The sequence below is a fragment of the Mustelus asterias genome, chromosome 17 (assembly GCF_964213995.1).
Source record: "Mustelus asterias chromosome 17, sMusAst1.hap1.1, whole genome shotgun sequence".
Classification (NCBI taxonomy): domain Eukaryota; kingdom Metazoa; phylum Chordata; class Chondrichthyes; order Carcharhiniformes; family Triakidae; genus Mustelus; species Mustelus asterias.
The window spans coordinates 48,376,943-48,396,524 of NC_135817.1; the positions used below are offsets into that span (position 1 = coordinate 48,376,943).

At 42.1% G+C, this 19,582-nt stretch overlaps 1 protein-coding gene across 6 annotated transcripts in view; it reads left to right on the forward strand.

Annotated features, from left to right (window-relative positions):
• The window catches only part of ddx3xa (DEAD-box helicase 3 X-linked a), a 51,227-nt gene extending 45,659 nt beyond the window's left edge, over positions 1-5,568 (forward strand). For 3 of the 6 annotated variants that reach the window (XM_078232598.1, XM_078232593.1, XM_078232597.1), the window contains one exon: positions 5,131-5,568. In XM_078232598.1, the coding sequence (XP_078088724.1) occupies positions 5,131-5,190 (60 nt within the window). In that variant the 3' untranslated portion in view covers positions 5,191-5,568. The remainder of the gene's footprint in view (positions 1-5,130) is intronic. The other 3 variants (XM_078232603.1, XM_078232604.1, XM_078232592.1) reach the window with 3 other exon arrangements.
• The last annotated feature ends 14,014 nt before the right edge of the window (positions 5,569-19,582 follow it).

Here is a 19,582-nt window from a genome sequence, read left to right on the forward strand (position 1 = left end):
TCAAACTTCATCAACATTAAAAAAAAATTAAGGCTTGCTTGGAGGTAACATTTGTATTTTTATTCTGACAATGTAGCAAATGGACATGTAGTGCATCACTTAAAAGAAAATTCAGGATGTAGCTGTGCTGATACGGCAAACATTGCCCATCCCTAATTGCCTTTCAGAGTGGGATAACCATTAACTTTAATTCCTTCAATCCATGTTGTACATACACCCAGAACTCTTGGAGTTCTGGGATTTTTGGCTCCACATCAAAGAACAGCAATAGATTTCCAGGTGAGAATAGTGTGACTTGAACAGTCAGGCTGATGGCACAGTGGTTAGCACTGTGACCTGAGTTCAATTCTGGCCTTGGGTGACTGGAGTTTGCATGTTCTCAGTGTCTGCATAGGTTTCCTCCACACTCCAAAGATGTGTGGGTTAGGTTGACCATGCTAAATTGCCTCTTAGTGTCAGGGGATTAGGGTAAATACATGGGATTATGGGGATTGGGCCTTGTCAGTGCAGGCTCAATGGGCTAAGTGGTTTCCTTATGCACTGTAAGGATTTGATGGACTTGTAGGTCATGTTCCCATGCACTCAGCTCTTGGTAATAGAGATGGTAGTTTGGAAGATGATTTTGATCAAACTGGCAAATCGTCTGCAGTGCCTCTTGTAGATGCAGCTGTGGTGCACTTGATGTAGGGAGTGAATGAGTTATCAATTGAGCAGGTTACTTTGCCCTGAATGGTGGGAGTTTTGTAACTACATTGGTTGTCTAGTTTTTGCATGCAGGTGTGGATCACTTCATTATCTATAGTTGCGAATGGAACTGAATACTGCAATCATCAAGGAACATCCCCACTTCTAACTTTTGAAGGACAGCCATTTAGAAGCAGCTGAAGGTAGGTGGGACATAAGGTACACCCTCCAGTACATCAGCAATGTCTTGGGTGGATGTGATTAGATTCTGACAACAGCAGCTGCTGTCATTGTGCCAGTTAGGAGTCTAACCAGTGGAGAGTTCCCTTGATTCCCATTGTCTTCTATTTTGCCAGGACTCCTTGATGTTGAATTTGTCAAATGCTGCCTTTATCTAGGGTTATGTCTCTCCTCATCTGGCATAGAGGTCTAGAGCAGTGGAACCCAAGCTAAATATCCATGAGCTTCTGTTGGGTGTCAATGCTGTGCTCAGTAGACTAATGGGGCAGTAGTTGGCTGGATGAGATCTGTTTTTGTGGATAGATTATACTTGGCCAATTTTCCAGTTGGGTCAATTCCAGAATTGTAGCTGTACTGGAATAACTCGGCTAGAGAAGTATCTAGTTCCAGAGTGCATGTCTCCAAGCATTGCAGTTAGGATTAGTTTTGCTGTATCCAGTCTGTTCAACAACCACTTCGGGAGTCAAATTGACCGGAAATGGTTGGGATCTTTGGGTGGTCCATCCCTGCTGCCTTTTCTTTGCAATGCTGGCTGAAGATGGTTTCAAAACCATCAGCTATCTTTTGCACCCATAATAGTGTCTTTGAGGATGGGGTTGCTCATGGAACCGTAGTTATTTAGAATTGGGTTCCTTGTAGACACTAGTTTATCACAAATATATGCTTTTAAAACAGTTCTCAGCTGTATTAACATTCTTGTTCTGAAACATTCCCAAATTTAGATTTTTTAAAAAGTTCTTAAATTCCAGCTTCCTAGTTCATTACAGACTGTATTCAGCATAGAGTTTAAGCAGAAACTTGAATGGGAAAACTAAGAATGCAATTTGTGCTTGGATTACCATTTGCACCCTGTGAAAATTGTCCTTTGTGTCTTTGAGTTGGTCTAATAAAAGGTGATAGAAAATGAAGGTTTAATTATCAGGAAGTAACTAAATGGGCAAATGTTTGGGAAGTGAATAGCTGAGAGAACTGACTCACTTAATTCCAAGGTTGTATGCTTGGTTGGGAAGTGGTTACAGGAATAGGCCCTCCTTCAGTATGCTTGGTTGTGCACTTAGATTACACTTGGCCTGTCTTGACTCCATTGTGGTTCCCTATCTTGAAGTCCTTACCTGTCACATCTGTTAATCCCTGTTAATGCAGCAATTGTACCAGCAACCACAACATTTTGGAGGAGGGCATTCCAGATTTCTAGTGCCCTTCTATGGAAAATGTACCTCCCCTGATTTCTCATTTTTTTCCTGAGATTCCACCAGAACCCTGAAGAAATGGCAAGCTTCCATTGACATTTTAAACACTGCTCAGGTTAACCAATAAATCATATGCTTGAAGTCCTATTCTGCTAATTAAAGTTATTGCTTTTAAGTTACCATGAACTGAAGCATCTGGTAGCCATTTGAGGCAATTAATACACAAATCATGAAGTGAGGGTGCTCTAGATAGTGGCATTACTAGAATGCTTGCAAGGTGCCAGAACACTCAGCAGTGGATGATAGCACTCATATTTTACTGTATTCCAAGTAGCATATTTCACAATTGAGACACAATCCAGGATTGATCGGTAGTTTGTGTAAACTCTCACCCACTGGGAAATAGGTGTTCAGCCATCCAACACAGCTTAGCCTTATTTGTACTTTAACAAATCTCAATTTCATGGACTGGGAGATTTGGAGAACAAAGCCATGGGAAACAGCAACCTAAAGGAAAACTCAGTTTCCAACAGGTAAGCTTCACACAAATCACTAACAGCCATCTTTTGGTGTGAAGGAAAATGGAGACATGGGCCATTTATTTAAAGAAGCTTTGTTTGATGAACATCAACAATCCCAATCACTCGACCACCCTACCCACTGATCCAATTCAAGATTTTCTATAAATTAATTTTGTCTTATGACAAGGCTGTTTGTCCTTAGTTGTTGCCACTCATGTAGAAAAAGGTTCCCCTGCATCTCATCTAAAACCTGTGGTCCCAGTCCTTGTACCATTAGCTAATGAGGCTTTTTGTTGTCTATCTAAGCCTTTGGTTATCTTATACACTTCCATCAAATCTCACTTCAATTTCCTTTGCTCCACAGAGAATAACCACAGCATTTCCAATCTAACCTTGTAATTAAAGCACCCCAGCCCTGGAACCAAGCTGGTAAAATCTCATCTACACCACCTCAAGGACTTAATTTTTCCCATCCTTCCATCTATGAAACTTTTCTTCAAATCCATAACAGGTGGACTCTTTATAAAGTGCATGCTTGCTGATGGCTGAAGTGGCCAATTGTTAAGTGGGAGGTTCTGTCCCCAAGAACTGCACATGAAGCTACTGGGTGTTGTCATGGGTTATTGCTTTTGGCACTGGTGTAGGCAAATTGCTGGAACCATTGGCCATTGTGATGGTGCTTGCCAGCCCCTAAGCATTGTAGTAATTTTCCTCATCAGCTAATGCCTTTCAGGTATGATAATTGATGTCTAGGGCCTTCATGTCCCACTTGCAAACATCCTTGAAGTGGAGCTTTGGGTATCCTTCATGGTTTTTCCTAAAGTGTGATGGCCAGCATTAGATATCCTATTCTGGTTAGGCCCCAACCAGAGCTTTATAAAATATAGCATAACTTCCCCAGATTCCAAATGCTAACCACTCTCATTACATCCGGCTTTCTTCAAAGATTGATGCACAAGTAACCCAGGTACCCCTATTCCTGCCATTAAGTCTATATTACTTGCCTCTATCCCTTCTGCCGAAATGTATAACTTTTCGCTTCTCTGAATTAAATTCCATCTGCCACTTAGCCCAATCTATGAAAGCCTGTATGTTAACTGTAACAGACAATTCATATCATGTGTTCTACTCCAAGTTTAACAACATTGGCAAGACGCAAGTAATTATAAATAGCCACAATCTGTTCTCCTGGTGCTGACCCTTCAGAAATGCCACTGGCAGCCACCCTCCAGTCTGGAAAAACTACCATGACTTGTGCTTTCTGTCTTCAAGCAATGGGGGCCAAAGAATATAATGCCAGGATGATGGTATGTTGGTTTTGATGGATTGAATACTCCAGTTTAATTTTCAAGCTGCAATTTAGCTGCTTTGTAAAATGGAAGTAATGCAGCTTGTGGAACAAAAATGAACTGTCCACCAGATGGAGCTAATGCTACTTTTTCTTAAACTCGAATGAAAGCGGTCCATAAACCTCTAAAAAGGCAGGTTCCTGTTCGTGGTGTGCTGAAGTGTCTCCCTGGAACATTAGTCTATAGAGAAAATATATAGGAGTTAATGAGAGTTTTAGAATTAGAAGCTAGTAGACCTGTTCTATTTCCAACATTTTGCTGATTTAGATAATTTTGTGTAACTTGAGCTTTATTTCTGCCTGGGATGAAATGCAGTACAGGTTAGAAATATATCAACCAGGAATTTTTACTTGGGCATGCATGGAAATAAAGGCAAAACACTGCAGACTGACAGGTTTCTTTCCATCTTGCATTAAAGTTTGAGGAGCTGCTCCATTCTGCTAGCTTGTCTTTCCATCTAAAAGTTCTTTTTTGGTCATTGTATCCAATAAATTGTCACAATGTTTGGGGAAAGGTTTCCAGTTTCTGGGTGGTGTCTAAATTAAATCAGATACCAATTACATTGGCACCAGCTTTTCAGCAAAATTCAAAAATGGGTCTTCATAACTAGTTAGCTGTCCCTGGTATGATGGTGAATCTATGCATTTCGTTATTAATGGGATGTGGCTATTTCTGATCTGATCTTCAGTATTTAATCCATCCCTAATGATTTTTCAAATTGTGATGTTGGGCTGCATTCATGAACTGCTGCTGTCCATGTGGTAAACATCTCCTGCAAATCTATTTGGCTCTGTGTTAATGTCCTTTCAATAAAACGGTACAAGATTCTGATGATTAGAACAGTCCAAAGATGTGAAGGTTAGATGGATTGACAATGGTAATGTATGGGGTGACGGATAGGGCACTATGGGAGTTGGTAGGTGGGGGGGCTGGATAAGATGTTCTTTGAGAGTGGAATAAACACACTGGGCAAAATAGTCTCCTGCACTATAGGGATTCTAACTGCAGGGTACAACTGTTTCCTTGTATTTAATACCCCTATTAAAAACGCCAAAGGTTGTTGGCCAGCAATGGACAATTATTTCTGATCCTTCAAGGAGGCTAAGGAAATTTGGTATGTTAACTGCGACTCATCAATTTTTACAGATGCACCATAGAAGGCATTCTTTCTGGATGTATCACAGCTTGGTATGTCTCCTGCTCTGACCAAGATCACAAGAAACTACAGGGTTGTCAATGTAACCATGCAAACCTATCCATTGACTCTGTCTACACTTCCCGCTGCCTCAGAAAAGCAGCCAGCGGAATCGAGGACCTAACCTACCCTGGAAAAGTCTGAGGTCCTGTACCAACTGACTGGAGAACAGCTTCTTCCATGCTGCCATCCGACTTTTGAATGGACCTATCGTATATTAAGCTGATCTTTCTCTACACTTTATCTGTGACTGTAATACTACATTCTATACACTGAACGGTATGTTTTGTCTGTATAGTGTGTGAGAAACAATATTTTTCACATGACAATAAAAAAATCAGATCAAATCAAGATGGCAACAATTAAACTCGTAACATGGTATAGGCTTCAAACAACGATTCCTCTTTTTAAAGATTCCAACACTGCTTTTGGTTGGTATTGATGGAAGCACTGCCAGTGATAGGCCACAATCATTACCTTTAAACTATATTCATCAAAGCTAGTCAAAACAAGTCAGCAGTATTCCACCATAACACCAACTATATCATTGCGACTGAGTTAGTTAAAGCTAGGATTTGTTGGTTCTTTGTCCCTGAGCCTAGGGGATCTTCAGAAATGAACTTGAACAAGCCATATCAGGAATTTTATACATAGTTCTTGAGGCTCCTCGTGCCTACTCCACCATTCAAGATCATGGCTGAACTACCTCATCTCCAGCTTTCTGCTTTGGTTCCCTTTGTGCCCAAGAATTAATCAACCTCCTCCTTGATAAGCTCAATAATTGGTCATGCATAACTGTCTGGGGTAGAGAGTTCCAAAGGTTCACACGTCTTGAATGAAGGAACTGCTCTAACTTCATTGCAGTGTTGATGTAAGCCTATTTGTGACAAACTTTAAACGGCTGATCTCTTATCCTGAGACTCACCCCAAATTCTAGACTCCCTGTCCAACAGAAACAGCCTCTCCACAACTACCATGCCAAGCCCTCCAAGAATTTTACAAATCAACCAGAGTACATAGACTAAATCTAGTCAATTTCTCCCCCTCATCCCAGGATTCACTCTAGTGAACTTTGTTGTACCTCCTTATGTAATGAGACCAAAGCTGTACTAGGTACACCAGATGTGGTTTCAGCAAAACCTAATATAGTTGCCACAAGACTTCTTTACATATATACTGACTTGGATACTGTTGAGGGGAATGACCTCTCTGGGAAAGCAGCAGCAGCCAAACTCGTTGCACCATGGTTGGTTCTGCTGCAGATGGGAGGGGTAAAAAGTGTGCCAGTGCAATAGTTATAGGGGATTCAATTGTAAGGGGAATAGACAGGCATTTCTGTGGCTGCAAATGAGACTCCAGGATGGTATGTTGCCTCCCTGGTGCTAGGGTCAAGAATGTCTCGGAGTGGGTACAGGACATTCTGGAGAGGGAGGGTGAACAGCCAGTGGTTGTGGTACACATCGGTACAAAAGACATAGGTAAAAAAAGGGATGGGGTCCTAAAAGCAGAATGCAGGGAGCTAGGAAGAAAGTTAAGAAATCGGACCTCCGAGGTAGTGATCTCAAGAGTTGCTACTGGTGCCACATGCTAGTCAGAGCAATATTGGGAGCAAGGCAAATAATGTTAAAAAGACAAGCTTAAAGGCTCTGTGTACTTACTGCATGGAGCATTTGCAATAAAATGGATGAACTAATTGCACAGATAGATGTAAATGGGATTACGGAGACATGGCTGCAGGGTGACCAAGGGTGGGAATTGAATGTCCCAGGGTATTCAATATTTAGGAAGGACAGGCATAAAGGAAAAGGTGGTGGAGTGGCACTGCTGGTTAAAGAGGAAATTAACACAATAGTGAGAAAGGGTATTGGTTCTGACAATGTGGAGTCTGTATAGGTAGAGTTGAGAAAAAAAAACATTAATGGGTGTCATATATAGACCCCCAAACTGCAGTGTTGATGTTGGGAATGGCATTAAACATGAAATTAAAGATGCATGTGATAAGGGAATATCGGTGATCATGGGTGATTTTAATCTGCACATAGATTGGGCAAATCAAATTAGCCACAATGCCATAGAGGAGGAATTCCTGGAGTGTATAGAGGGAAGAGGGAAGCTTATGTAGGGATGAGGAAACAAGGTTCAGATGGCTCGATTGAGGGTTACAAGTTAGCAAGTAATGAGCTGAAAAAGGGGCTTAGGAGAGCTAGGAGGGGACACGAGAAGTCCTTGGCGGGTCGGATCAAGGAAAACCCCAAGGCTTTTTACTCTTATGTGAGGAATAAAAGAATGACCAGGGTGAGGTTAGGGCCGGTCAAGGACAGTAGTGGGAACTTGTGTATGGAGTCAGTAGAGATAGGCGAGGTGATGAATGAATACTTTTCTTCAGTGTTCACCAAGGAGAGGGGCCATGTTTTTGAGGAAGAGAAGGTGTTACAGGCTAATAGGCTGGAGGAAATAGATGTTCGGAGGGAGGATGTCCTGGCAGTTTTGAATAAACTGAAGGTCGATAAGTCCCCTGGGCCTGATGAAATGTATCCTAGGATTCTTTGGGAGGCAAGGGATGAGATTGCAGAGCCTTTGGCTTTGATCTTTGGGTCCTCGCTGTCCACGGGGATGGTGCCAGAGGACTGGAGAATGGCGAATGTTGTTCCTCTGTTTAAGAAAGGGAATAGAAATAATCCTGGTAATTATAGACCGGTTAGTCTTACTTCGGTGGTTGGTAAATTGATGGAAAAGGTCCTTAGAGATGGGATTTAAGACCATTTAGAAAGATGCGGATTAATCCGGGATAGTCAGCATGGATTCGTGAAGGGCAAGTCGTGCCTCACAAATTTGATAGAGTTTTTGAGGAGGTAACTAAGTGTGTTGATGAAGGTAGGGCAGTTGAAGTCATATACATGGATTTTAGTAAGGCGTTTGATAAGGTCGCCCATGGTCGGCTTATGATGAAACTGAGGAGGTGTGGGATAGAGGGAAAGTTGGCCGATTGGATAGGTAACTGGCTGTCTGATCAAAGGTAGTCATGATGTGGAGATGCCGGCGTTGGACTGGGGTAAACACAGTAAGAAGTTTAACAACACCAGGTTAAAGTCCAACAGGTTTATTTGGTAGCAAAAGCCACACAAGCTTTCGAGGCTCTGAGCCCCTTCTTCAGGTGAGTGGGAATTCTGTTCACGCCCTAAGTTCAGTTGTGAACAGAATTCCCACTCACCTGAAGAAGGGGCTCAGAGCCTCGAAAGCTTGTGTGGCTTTTGCTACCAAATAAACCTGTTGGACTTTAACCTGGTGTTGTTAAACTTCTTACTGTCTGATCAAAGACAGAGGGTGGTGGTGGATGGAAAATTTTCGGATTGGAGGCAGGTTGCTAGCGGAGTGCCGCAGGGATCAGTGCTTGGTCCTCTGCTCTTTGTGATTTTTATTAATGACTTAGAGGAGGGAGCTGAAGGGTGGATCAGTAAATTTGCTGATGACACCAAGATTGGCGGAGTAGTGGATGAGGTGGAGGGCTGTTGTAGGCTGCAAAGAGACATAGATAGGATGCAAAGCTGGGCTGAAAAATGGCAAATGGAGTTTAACCCTGATAAATGTGAGGTGATTCATTTTGGTAGGACTAATTTAAATGTGGATTACAGGGTCAAAGGTAGGGTTCTGAAGACTGTGGAGGAACAGAGAGATCTTGGGGTTCATATCCACAGATCTCTAAAGGTTGCCACTCAAGTGGATAGAGCTGTGAAGAAAGCCTATAGTGTGTTAGCTTTTATTAATAGGGGGTTGGAGTTTAAGAGCCGTGGGGTTATGCTGCAACTGTACAGGACCTTGGTGAGACCACATTTGGAATATTGTGTGCAGTTCTGGTCACCTCACTATAAGAAGGGTGTGGAAGCGCTGGAAAGAGTGCAGAGGAGATTTACCAGGATGCTGCCTGGTTTGGAGGGTAGGTCTTATGAGGAAAGGTTGAGGGAGCTAGGGCTGTTCTCTCTGGAGCGGAGGAGGCTGAGGGGAGACTTAATAGAGGTTTATAAAATGATGAAGGGGATAGATAGAGTGAACGTTCAAAGACTATTTCCTCGGGTGGATGGAGCTATTACAAGGGGGCATAACTATAGGGTTCGTGGTGGGAGATACAGGAAGGATATCAGAGGTAGGTTCTTTACGCAGAGAGTGGTTGGAGTGTGGAATGGACTGCCTGCAGTGATAGTGGAGTCAGACACTTTAGGAACATTTAAGCGGTTATTGGATAGGCACATGGAGCACACCAGGATGATAGGGAGTGGGATAGCTTGATCTTGGTTTCAGATAAAGCTCGGCACAACATCGTGGGCCGAAGGGCCTGTTCTGTGCTGTACTGTTCTATGTTCTATGTTCTATACGGGATAGTTTTCTTGACCAATATGTGGAGGAACCAACTAGAGAGCGGGCCATCTTAGGTTGGGTACTGTGTAATGAGAAGGGAATCATTGCCAATCTAGCTCCACGAGACCCCTTGGGAATGAGCGACCATAACATGATAGAATTTTTTATTAAGATGGAGAGTGAAGTAGTTGATTTGGAGACTAGGGTGCTGAATCTTAATAAAGGAAACCATGAGGATATGAGGTGTGAATTGGCCTTGATAGATTGGGGAGAGTTACTTAAAGGGATGACAGTGGATAGGCAAAGGCAAACATTCAAGGAATGCATGGGGGAATTGCAGCAACTGTTTATGCCTGTCTGGCACAAAAGCAAAATGGATAAGCGGGCCAATCCAAAAAGAAAATTAGAGAAAGTATCCGATCTAAGGAAGAAGCATACAGATTGGCCAAGAAAAATAATAGGTCTGAGGGTTGGGAGCAGTTTAGAATTCAGCAAAGAAGAACCAAGGGATCGATTAAGAAGGGGAAAATACAGTATGAAAGTAAGCTTGCAGGGAACATAAAGACTGATACTAAAAGTTTCTACAGATACGTGAAGAGAAAGAGACTGGTGAAGACAAATGTAGGTCCACTGCAGACATAAACGGGGGAATGTATAATAGGGGACAAAGAAATGGCTGAGCAACTGAATACATACTTTTGTTCTGTCTTCACAAAAGAGGACATAAATCAAATGCCAGAAATGTTGGAGAATGCAAAATTTAGTGAGAGGGAAGAACTGAGGGAGATCAATATTAGTAGAGAAATGGTGCTGGGAAAATTGATGGGATTGAAGGTGGATAAATCCCTACAGTCTGATAGTCTACATTCCAGAGTACTTAAAGAAATGGCTCCAGAAATAGTGGATGCATTGGTGGTCATCTTCTGGGATTCTATCGACTCTGGAACAGTCCCTGCAGATTGGAGGGTAGCTAATGTCAGTCCAATATTCAAAAAGGGAGGTAGAGAGAAAACAGGGAATTATAGACCCAGTAAGCTTAACATCAGTAGTGGGGAAAATTCTCAAATCCATTATCAAGGACTTTATAGCGGAGCATTTGGAAAGCAATGGCAGGATCAGACACAGTCAGCATGGATTTATGAAGGGGAAATCATGCTTGACAAATCTGTTGGAATTCTTTGAAGATGTAACTAGTAGAGTTGACAAAGGGGAACCAATCGATGCGGTATATTTGGACAAAGTCCCGCACAAGAGGTTATCCTGCCAGATTAAAGCACATGGGATTGGGGGAAGTTGAGACGGATAGAAAACTGGTTGGCAACGAGGAAACAAAGAGTAGGAATTAATGAGTGCTTTTCAAATTGGCAGGCAGTAACTACTGGGGTGCCAAAGGGAACCCCAGCTTTTCACAATATATATTAATGATTTGGATGAAGGAACAAAACGTAACATTTCAAAGTTTGCAGAAGATACCAAGTTGGGTGGGAGGGTGAACTGTGACGAGGATGCAGAGATCTTTCAGAATGATTTGGACAGGTTGGGTGAGTGGGCAAATCAATGGTAGATGCAGTATAATTTGGATAAATGTGAGGTTATTCACTTTGGAAGCAAAAACAAGAAGGCAGATTACTACCTGAATGGCTATAAATTGGGAGAGGGAAGTGTGCAGCGGGACCTGGGTGTCCTTGTGTACCAATCACTGAAGGTAAGCATGCAGGGGCAGCAGGCGGTAAAGAAGGCAAATGGCATGTTGGCCTTCATTGCGAGAGATTGAGAACAGGAGCAAGGATGCTTTGTTGCAATTATACAGGGCCTTGGTGAGGCCACACCTAGAGTATTATGTGCAGTTTTGGTCTCCTTTTATGAGGAAGGATGTTCTTGCTCTCAAGGGAGTGCAGCAAAGGTTTACCAGGCTGATTCTGGGGATGGAGACACTGATGTATGAGGAGAGATTGACTAGGTTAGGATTGTTTTTGCTGGAGTTCGGATGAATGAGGGGGGATCTCATAGAGACTTACAAAATTCTAACAGGACTAGACAGGGTAGATGCAGGGAGGATATTCCCAATGGTGGGGGAAGTCCAGAACCAGGGGTCACAGTCTGAGGATTCAGGGTAGACTATTTAGGACGGAGGTGAGGAGACATTTCTTCACCCAAAGAGTGGGGAGCCTGTGGAATTCATTACCACAGGAAGTAGTTGATACCAAAACATTGAATGTACTCAAGAGGTGGCTGGATATAGCACTTGGGGCGAATGGGATCAAAGGTTATGGGGAAAAAGCAGGATTAGGCTATTGAGTTGGATGATCAGCCATGATCATACCTGTGACTCCAAATCCAAAGCAATGTGGTTGACTTTGAAATGGCTAATACCCTGTACAGCTGTAGCAAGACTTCCCCACTTTTATACTCCATCTGCCTTGCATTAAAGGCCAACATTCCATTTGCTTCCGAATTACTTGCTGTACCTGCATGCTAACTTTTTGTGATTCATGTACAAGGATATCCATATCTCCCTGTACTGCAGCATTCTGCAGTCTCTCCATTTAAATAATATTTTGCTTTTCTATTCTTCCTGCCAAAATGGACAACCTTATGTGCAATCTGCCAATTTCCTCTTACATAACCTATCTATATTCCTTTATAGACATGTTGCTTTCTCCTCATTACTCGATTTCCCACCTATCTTTGTATCATCAGCACATTGGTTACAAAAAATTTGTCCCTTCATCCAAGTCACTCGTATAGATTGTAAATAGTTAAGGTCCCAAAATTGATCCCTGTGGCATTCCACTAGCTACAGTTTGCCAGCCTGAAAGTGACCTATTTATCCCAACACTTACCTGTTAGTTAGCCAATCTTCTATCTGGCCGAATGTATATCATTTTCACCATCAGGAGCTGTTATCTTGTGCAGTAACTTATTATGTGGCACCTTGCCAAATGACTTTTGAAAATCCAAACACACTACATGAACTGGTTCCCCTTTAGCCACCGCATTTGTTAAACCTCAAAGAACTCCAATAAATTTGTCAAACACAATTTCTTTTTCATAAAACCATGCTGACTCTGCCTGATTGTATTATGATTTTCTGAATGTCCTGCTACTGCTTCCCTACTAATGAATTATAGCATTTTCCCAATGATAAATGTTAGACTATTGTAGATAACGGCATACAAGTTGAACTGACTTATAAAACAGGCCATTTCTTCTGAGCCACAATTTGTGCTTTTGCACATGCCTCATAGAATCATACAGTGCAGAAGGAGGCCATTCGGCCCATCGAGTCTGCACCAACCACAATCCCACCCAAGCCCTATCCCCATAATCCATTCATTTACCCTAGTGTCAGGGGGACTAGCTAAGGGGCAATTTAGCTTGGCCAATCCACCTAGCCCGCACATCTTTGGACAGTGGGAGGAAACCAGAGAACCCGGAGGAAACCCAGGCAGACCGGGGCAGAACTCCACACAGACAGTGACCCAAGCTGGGAATTGAACCCAGGTCCCTGGCGCTGTGAGGCAGCAGTGCTAACCATTGTGTTTGGTGTATATAAAGTATTCTCAGCAACAAAATGCATTAATAATCGATCTCAATTTTCCACTCCAGAAATGTCCGTTTTGCATATACTTATCGTAAGCCAACTCATGGGACCAAGCAGGGAATACGGACCACACTAAGAAGATCTACAGGAGTTTAAGACATGCTGAAACAGGGCAGGCCAGATGCGGCATAGCAAGTGAAGAATAGAAATGAAGTATGAGGCTGTTTTCAAAGTAAAAATCATAACATTTGCTAACTCAGCACTTTAACTGTGAGGGAATTCATTATTAGTGAAAAACTGGTGCAAGAACAGAAGCAGAAGAAATCTGCCTTGCAGGAGATGACCAAGATCAAATGTGTCATCAGAACAGGGAACAATGTCTGGCATGAGCTTGAGAAACATGGGTCAGAATGGATCCTTGAAAATCGTTGGAATGGTAACATCATCACCAGGAATGCAACATGTATATACATACTTAACTGGGCCAAATAATTCCAGAGTCCAACACCAATTTCAGACCAGCTGTTAGTTGTTGTGGCTGCTTTATCGAAGTGTTACGGCAGAAAATCAAGATTGCTCAGAGACTGCCAAAAGACCTCAATGCCAAAATGACCATTTCCAGCAATTTGTCAGACAGCGGTTAAAATCATGAGTAACCATTAAGTCACATCCGGAGCATGGATGAAATGCCCAGGAATTTTGATATGTCCAGCAGCGAAAATGTGGAGTGGAAAGGTTTAAAAACAATTCTAGTGAAAGTGACAGGACATGGGAAGACATGATTCATGGTGGTATGAGGCTGCATAGCCGATGGAATGAAATTAAAATCTATGGTCATTTTCAAACATAAAATATACCGAACATCAGATTCCCTCAGATGTTTTGTGCGTGTCCATAATGACGGTTGGGTGGATGAAAATGTAGTAAAGTTATGGGTCGATAAAGTGTAGAATAGGCTTCTCAGAGTCCTACACAAAGAACTCAGCTTATTAGTGTGGGATGTATTCAGATGCCATATAATTGATGCAATCAAGAGGTGCTTTGAAGAAATAATACCCACATTGCAGTTATACCAAGGGATCTGCTATCCATCGTTCAACCTTTGGATGCATGGCGCGCCTGAAGAAGCTATTCAAGGATCTTGTCCGTACTGAATGGAATAGGTGGATGGTTGATGGAGAAAAAAACCTTCACAAAGAATGGAAAAGTGTATGCTATCCTATTGGATGTTTTGTGTGGTGTCATTGTCAAATTGTGGGATGCTATTAGTGCACTAGATTCTGAAAGCACCATGTGATCCAGAATGAGATCTTTACAATGAAACTAAAGCCATAGTGACTCTGAAGTCTTTACATTGGATGTTGAAGAAAATGGGGGTGATCTTACCATTGTGCCCCACTGGTCATCGGGTGGGGTGAGCCGGTAAGATCACAAGAGAACCGTGAAATCAGGTTTCGCAGCCGATTGCTCACATCTCACGATCTTACTGGTACTGGATATCAGGCGCATTCAACCTTGTGCCCGGAAAGGGAGTGAGGCAGAATATATAATTTAAATGTATTTAGATGTTAATTTAAATGTAATTAGCGAGCCCAGGAATTGTCCGGGCTCACTTGCCTCTAAGGCCTCGCCGGGAAGGTTCTCTCTGGCGAGGATCACATATGGTTCCCCTATCAACGGGGACCAGACATGATGGCCTCGCCAATTTTCACGCTCGTTTTGGACTCAGAAATGTTTTGGTAAGATTGACCCCCAATGAATTTTATTGGTTATAATTGTGGTTAATGGTATCTTTGTACAATTAATTAATTCAATAAACCATGCCACATTAACTTACTATTAATGACTGGTGTCATTTCTTTTCACAATTTAAAATGGAGTCTACCCACACTCCCACTTGGCAATTTACATTTTGTACTCGGCGAATATGTCGACCCCCATTTTCGGAGGCTTCAAAGGTCAACTTATACACCACAGTCTATGGCAATTGGTCTATAGATTCCTGCTTTCTGTCTCTCTCCTTTCTTGAACAGTTGTATTATATTTGAGGTTTTCCAATCTGCTGGGACCTTTTCAGAACCTAGGGAATTCTGGAAGATTACAAACAATGCATCCACTATCTCTGCAGCCACTTCCTTCAAGATCCTAAGATGTTGGGCATCTGGTCCAGGGGACTTGTCAGCCCTTAATCCCATTAGTTTTCCCAGTACTTTTTCTCTAATGATTGAAGTTCTTCCCTTCCTTTTATTTCATGATTTTGTGCTATTCTCGGGATGCTTTGAGTTTTCTACTGTGAAGACGGATACAGAATGCTTGTTCAAAGTCTCTGCCATTTCCTTGTCGTTTTGTCATTTTTTGCTAGTTCTGAAGGTTTTCCCAATATTCTGGACTCCACTAATCTTTGCAGCATTACAAAACCTTTCTTTCAATTTGATATCATCCTTAACATCCTTAGTTAGCCACAGATGGTGCATCTTTCTTTCTCAATTGAATCTATCTTTGCTGAGAGTTAAGAAATATCTCTTTAAATGTTGGACTCTGCTTCTCCACTGTCTTACCTTTTAACTTATTTTTCTATTCCACTTTAGCCAACTGTCTTCATACCCTTGTAATTATGTTTATTTTAAAGGTATTTCCATGTGGCCTCTTTGCAGCCACTTCAGCTTACTTTCCCAGCTCACGTTGTATCATGAGCAAATTTGGATATAATACATTCAATCCATTCATCAAGTCTTTGATATAGATTGCAAATAGTTCAGGCCCCAAGCATTGATCCTTTTGCCATTCCTTTAGTTGCATTCTGCCATCTGCAAAATGATCCATTATTTCCTGCTCTCTCTCTTTATAAATCAACCAATTGTAAATCTAGTGTAACATATTATCCCCAAATCTATGAACCCTAATCTTGGCATTCAAATATGAGAAGGGCTAAAATTCCAGTAAGTGCCCACCAAATACTCATGAAGCATGGCAGAAAAGTTAAAGCTTCTCTATTTAAGTGTGAGTAATTTTTAAAATGTGTGCCAAGTCTTAATTACACTCAAACACCTTTTTGGTACTGAAAACCAACCTTTATAGTACATTTATATATGTAATTTATTCTACATTTTGATTGTATGGTACTTTAAGGAGAGGTGCATTATATATCCAGGTTTCTTTGCATTAATGGACATCGTCTGCCTTACATTTTGCTTATACAATCAAGCTTGCAATCTGCTGTTTCGTCGCAGACCGCAACGTCAAGCAATGTATTAGGTAAGAATTGAGCTCAGTAAAATACTTGCTGCTTAGCATGTCCTGAACATGTCTCAAATTCATAATTAAGTCACTTTTGAAGTGCATTTTAATCAAATACCGCAGCCAATTTGCATACAGCAAATGAGATGAATGATCGGTTAACCACTATTAGGTAGTGTTGATTGGGGGAAGAGTAACATAAGCAATGATATTAGTAGAAATCCATGCTCTTTGGTTAATGTCATGACATCCTCTGTACGCATCTGAAAAGGCATGTAGGGATTCAATTTAATTTGCTTTTTCTGTCAACTACATCTGACACACTGCAGCAGTTCCCCAGTATTGGGTTGTGCCATGAAACGATTAAGCCCTGCTCAAATCCTGGAGCGGGGAGTAAACCTTCTCAGTCAGATGCATCAGCGCGACCAATTGTGCCAAATCCACACTTACAGCAACAAAGGCACTGTAAATATTGAGGCGGGGGAGCATTCAAGCCCACCTAGATCATCCTTCGAAACGTGGGATTCCCTCATCAGTGATAGTGATGGAATTTTGCTGTGTTAACCACATCGGTGTACTAACCCACTGAACAAAACTATTACTGTTCCGCCGAATAATTCATTGCACGCGAATTGCTTTGGCGTGTTTCTTCCTAGGTGCTATTAAAAAGTATATATTTAAAATATACAAAGAAGTAATTTCGCCTAAAACTTGGATAATGGATATTTCGATCACCCTTTCTTTGACTAGTACTGGAAGTGCGATTAAGGGGCATTTATTTTCCCCTTTCTTTGCTGTATGGAGTCTGGGCTGTAACGATTGTTACAGCGAGGAACAATGTGATTTTCAAGAGTTTTTTTTAAAGCAAGGTTTACAGGCGTTATCAGTTTGATCCGCAGGAGACGTTAAGCTCGATCGTGGCTAATCCCTTCTCGCAGTACAGATTTATCCATGCATTAAGTGATGGCTTTTAGAAAAATTGCCGGAAGCTTCCTGATTTTTTTTTTAAAACCGGGAATTCAATCGAGGCAGGAATCGCTGCTATTGAATTAAAACGCGAGGAACAACAGATTCTGCTCAAGGTAAGTATCATGTTTAGTATTTCAATCAATAAACTAAAATAGAATGTCAATCCATGTAAGCATTTGCCAACGTTCTTGTTATTGATGTTTCAAATGTGCTCGGTAACATGCTGCAAATCTGGATTTCACTAATCTGAGGTTGCTTAGCAAGAGGAGTACATTGGTGATATTTCATTTGGTTTGTATTTTTTTTCAGCTAGCTTTCGGTGAAGGTCAACCCGGCACATCTCCATCTGAGATGCTACGGCAGAAAAAGAACAGGGATGCATCTGATCATTTTAAACGGTAATTCACACTACATTCATTTTGATTCACTATTAAGTCCTTTCCGAACCTTTTATGTTCTTTTTTTGCAGTCTACTGAGAAATCAATGACAAATATAAGAAAATGTTGGGTTCTTGGCTCGTGTTAGAGTCATTTATTTCACTAACCCCGCTGGCTGTACATTTTTTAATAATTTGGGTATATTTCGCACAAGTTTTCTTTAACTTTTTTTACCGGTTGGTAATCCATCCACTTGGTTCCTTCTGATTTTTTTTCTTCCTGATCGTTTCTTTTTCGGGATCTAGAACAATATTCTCCCATCCATTCATGGCCTTGTTATACCCAAGAGCTGGGCAGCACCCCGAAAGCTTGTGCTACCAAATAAACCTGTTGGACTTTAACCTGGTGTTGTGAGACTACTTACTGTGCTTACCCCAGTCCTGCGCCGGCATCTCCACATCATGGGTTCATTTGTAACATGAACCATTTGCGCTTGCTGTTGAGAATATGATTCTCCTCGGTCGCACCAGTTTACATGATTGAGATGCACCGCTGGACCCATCCACTCCCGGCGTTTCCTGGGAACGGCTTTCAGCCGGCAGTCGACACCATAAACATTTGACTTCAAGAGGCAGCAACAAAAGAAAGCCCAGTCGCTGTTCCTGCTTCTGTATAGACTCTGATGGTCAGTAGACTCCTGAGCCGGTACAGAGTGATGGTCAGTACAGACTCCTGATCCTGTATAGACTCTGATGGTCAGTACAGACTCCTGATCCTGTATAGACTCTGATAACACCAGGTTAAAGTCCAACAGGTTTATTTGGTAGCAAAAGCCACACAAGCTTTCGGAGCTCGTAAGGGGCTTAGAGCTCCGAAAGCTTGTGTGGCTTTTGCTACCAAATAAACCAGTTGGACTTTAACCTGGTGTTGTTAAACTTCTTACTGTGTTTACCCCAGTCCAACGCCGGCATCTCCACATCTAGACTCTGATGGTCAGTACAGACTCCTGATCCTGTATAGAGTGATGGTCAGTACAGACTCCTGACTCTGTGCAGAGTGATGGTCAGTACAGACTCCTGATCCTGTACAGAGTGATGGTCAGTACAGACTCCTGATCCTGTATAGAGTGATGGTCGGTACAGACTCCTGATCCTGAATAGACTCTGATGGTCAGTACAGACTCCTGACCCTGTATAGAGTGATGGTCAGTACAGACTCCTGACCCTGTATAGACTCTGATGGTCAGTACAGACTCCTGACCCTGTATAGAGTGATGGTCAGTACAGACTCCTGATCCTATACAGAGTGATGGTCAGTACAGACTCCTGACCCTGTATAGACTCTGATGGTCAGTACAGACTCCTGATCCTGTGCAGAGTGATGGTCAGTACAGACTCCTGACCCTGTATAGACTCTGATGGTCAGTACAGACTCCTGACCCTGTATAGACTCTGATGGTCAGTACAGACTCCTGACCCTGTGTAGACTCTGATGGTCAGTACAGATTCCTGACCCTGTACAGACTCTGATAGTCAGTAGAGACTCCTGATCCTGTATAGAGTGATGGTCAGTACAGACAAATTTCAATATTTGAGATTTAATACCTTCAGAATTTTGAGGCAATCCTGTATTAACTCTGATGATCTGTACAGACACCTTTTTTTTCATTCATTTGTGGGACACGGGCGTCGCTGGTTGGCTTGCATTTATTGCTCATCCCTAGTTGCCCTTGAAAAGGTGGTGGTGAGCTGCCTTCTTGAATCGCTGCAGTCCATTTGCTGTGGGTTGATCTACAATGCCGTTAGGGAGGGAGTTCCAGGATTTTGACCCAGCGACTGTGAAGGAACGGTGATATATTTCCAACTCAGAATGGTGAGTGGCTTGGAGGGGAACTTGTGGGTGATGGTGTTCCCATGTACCTG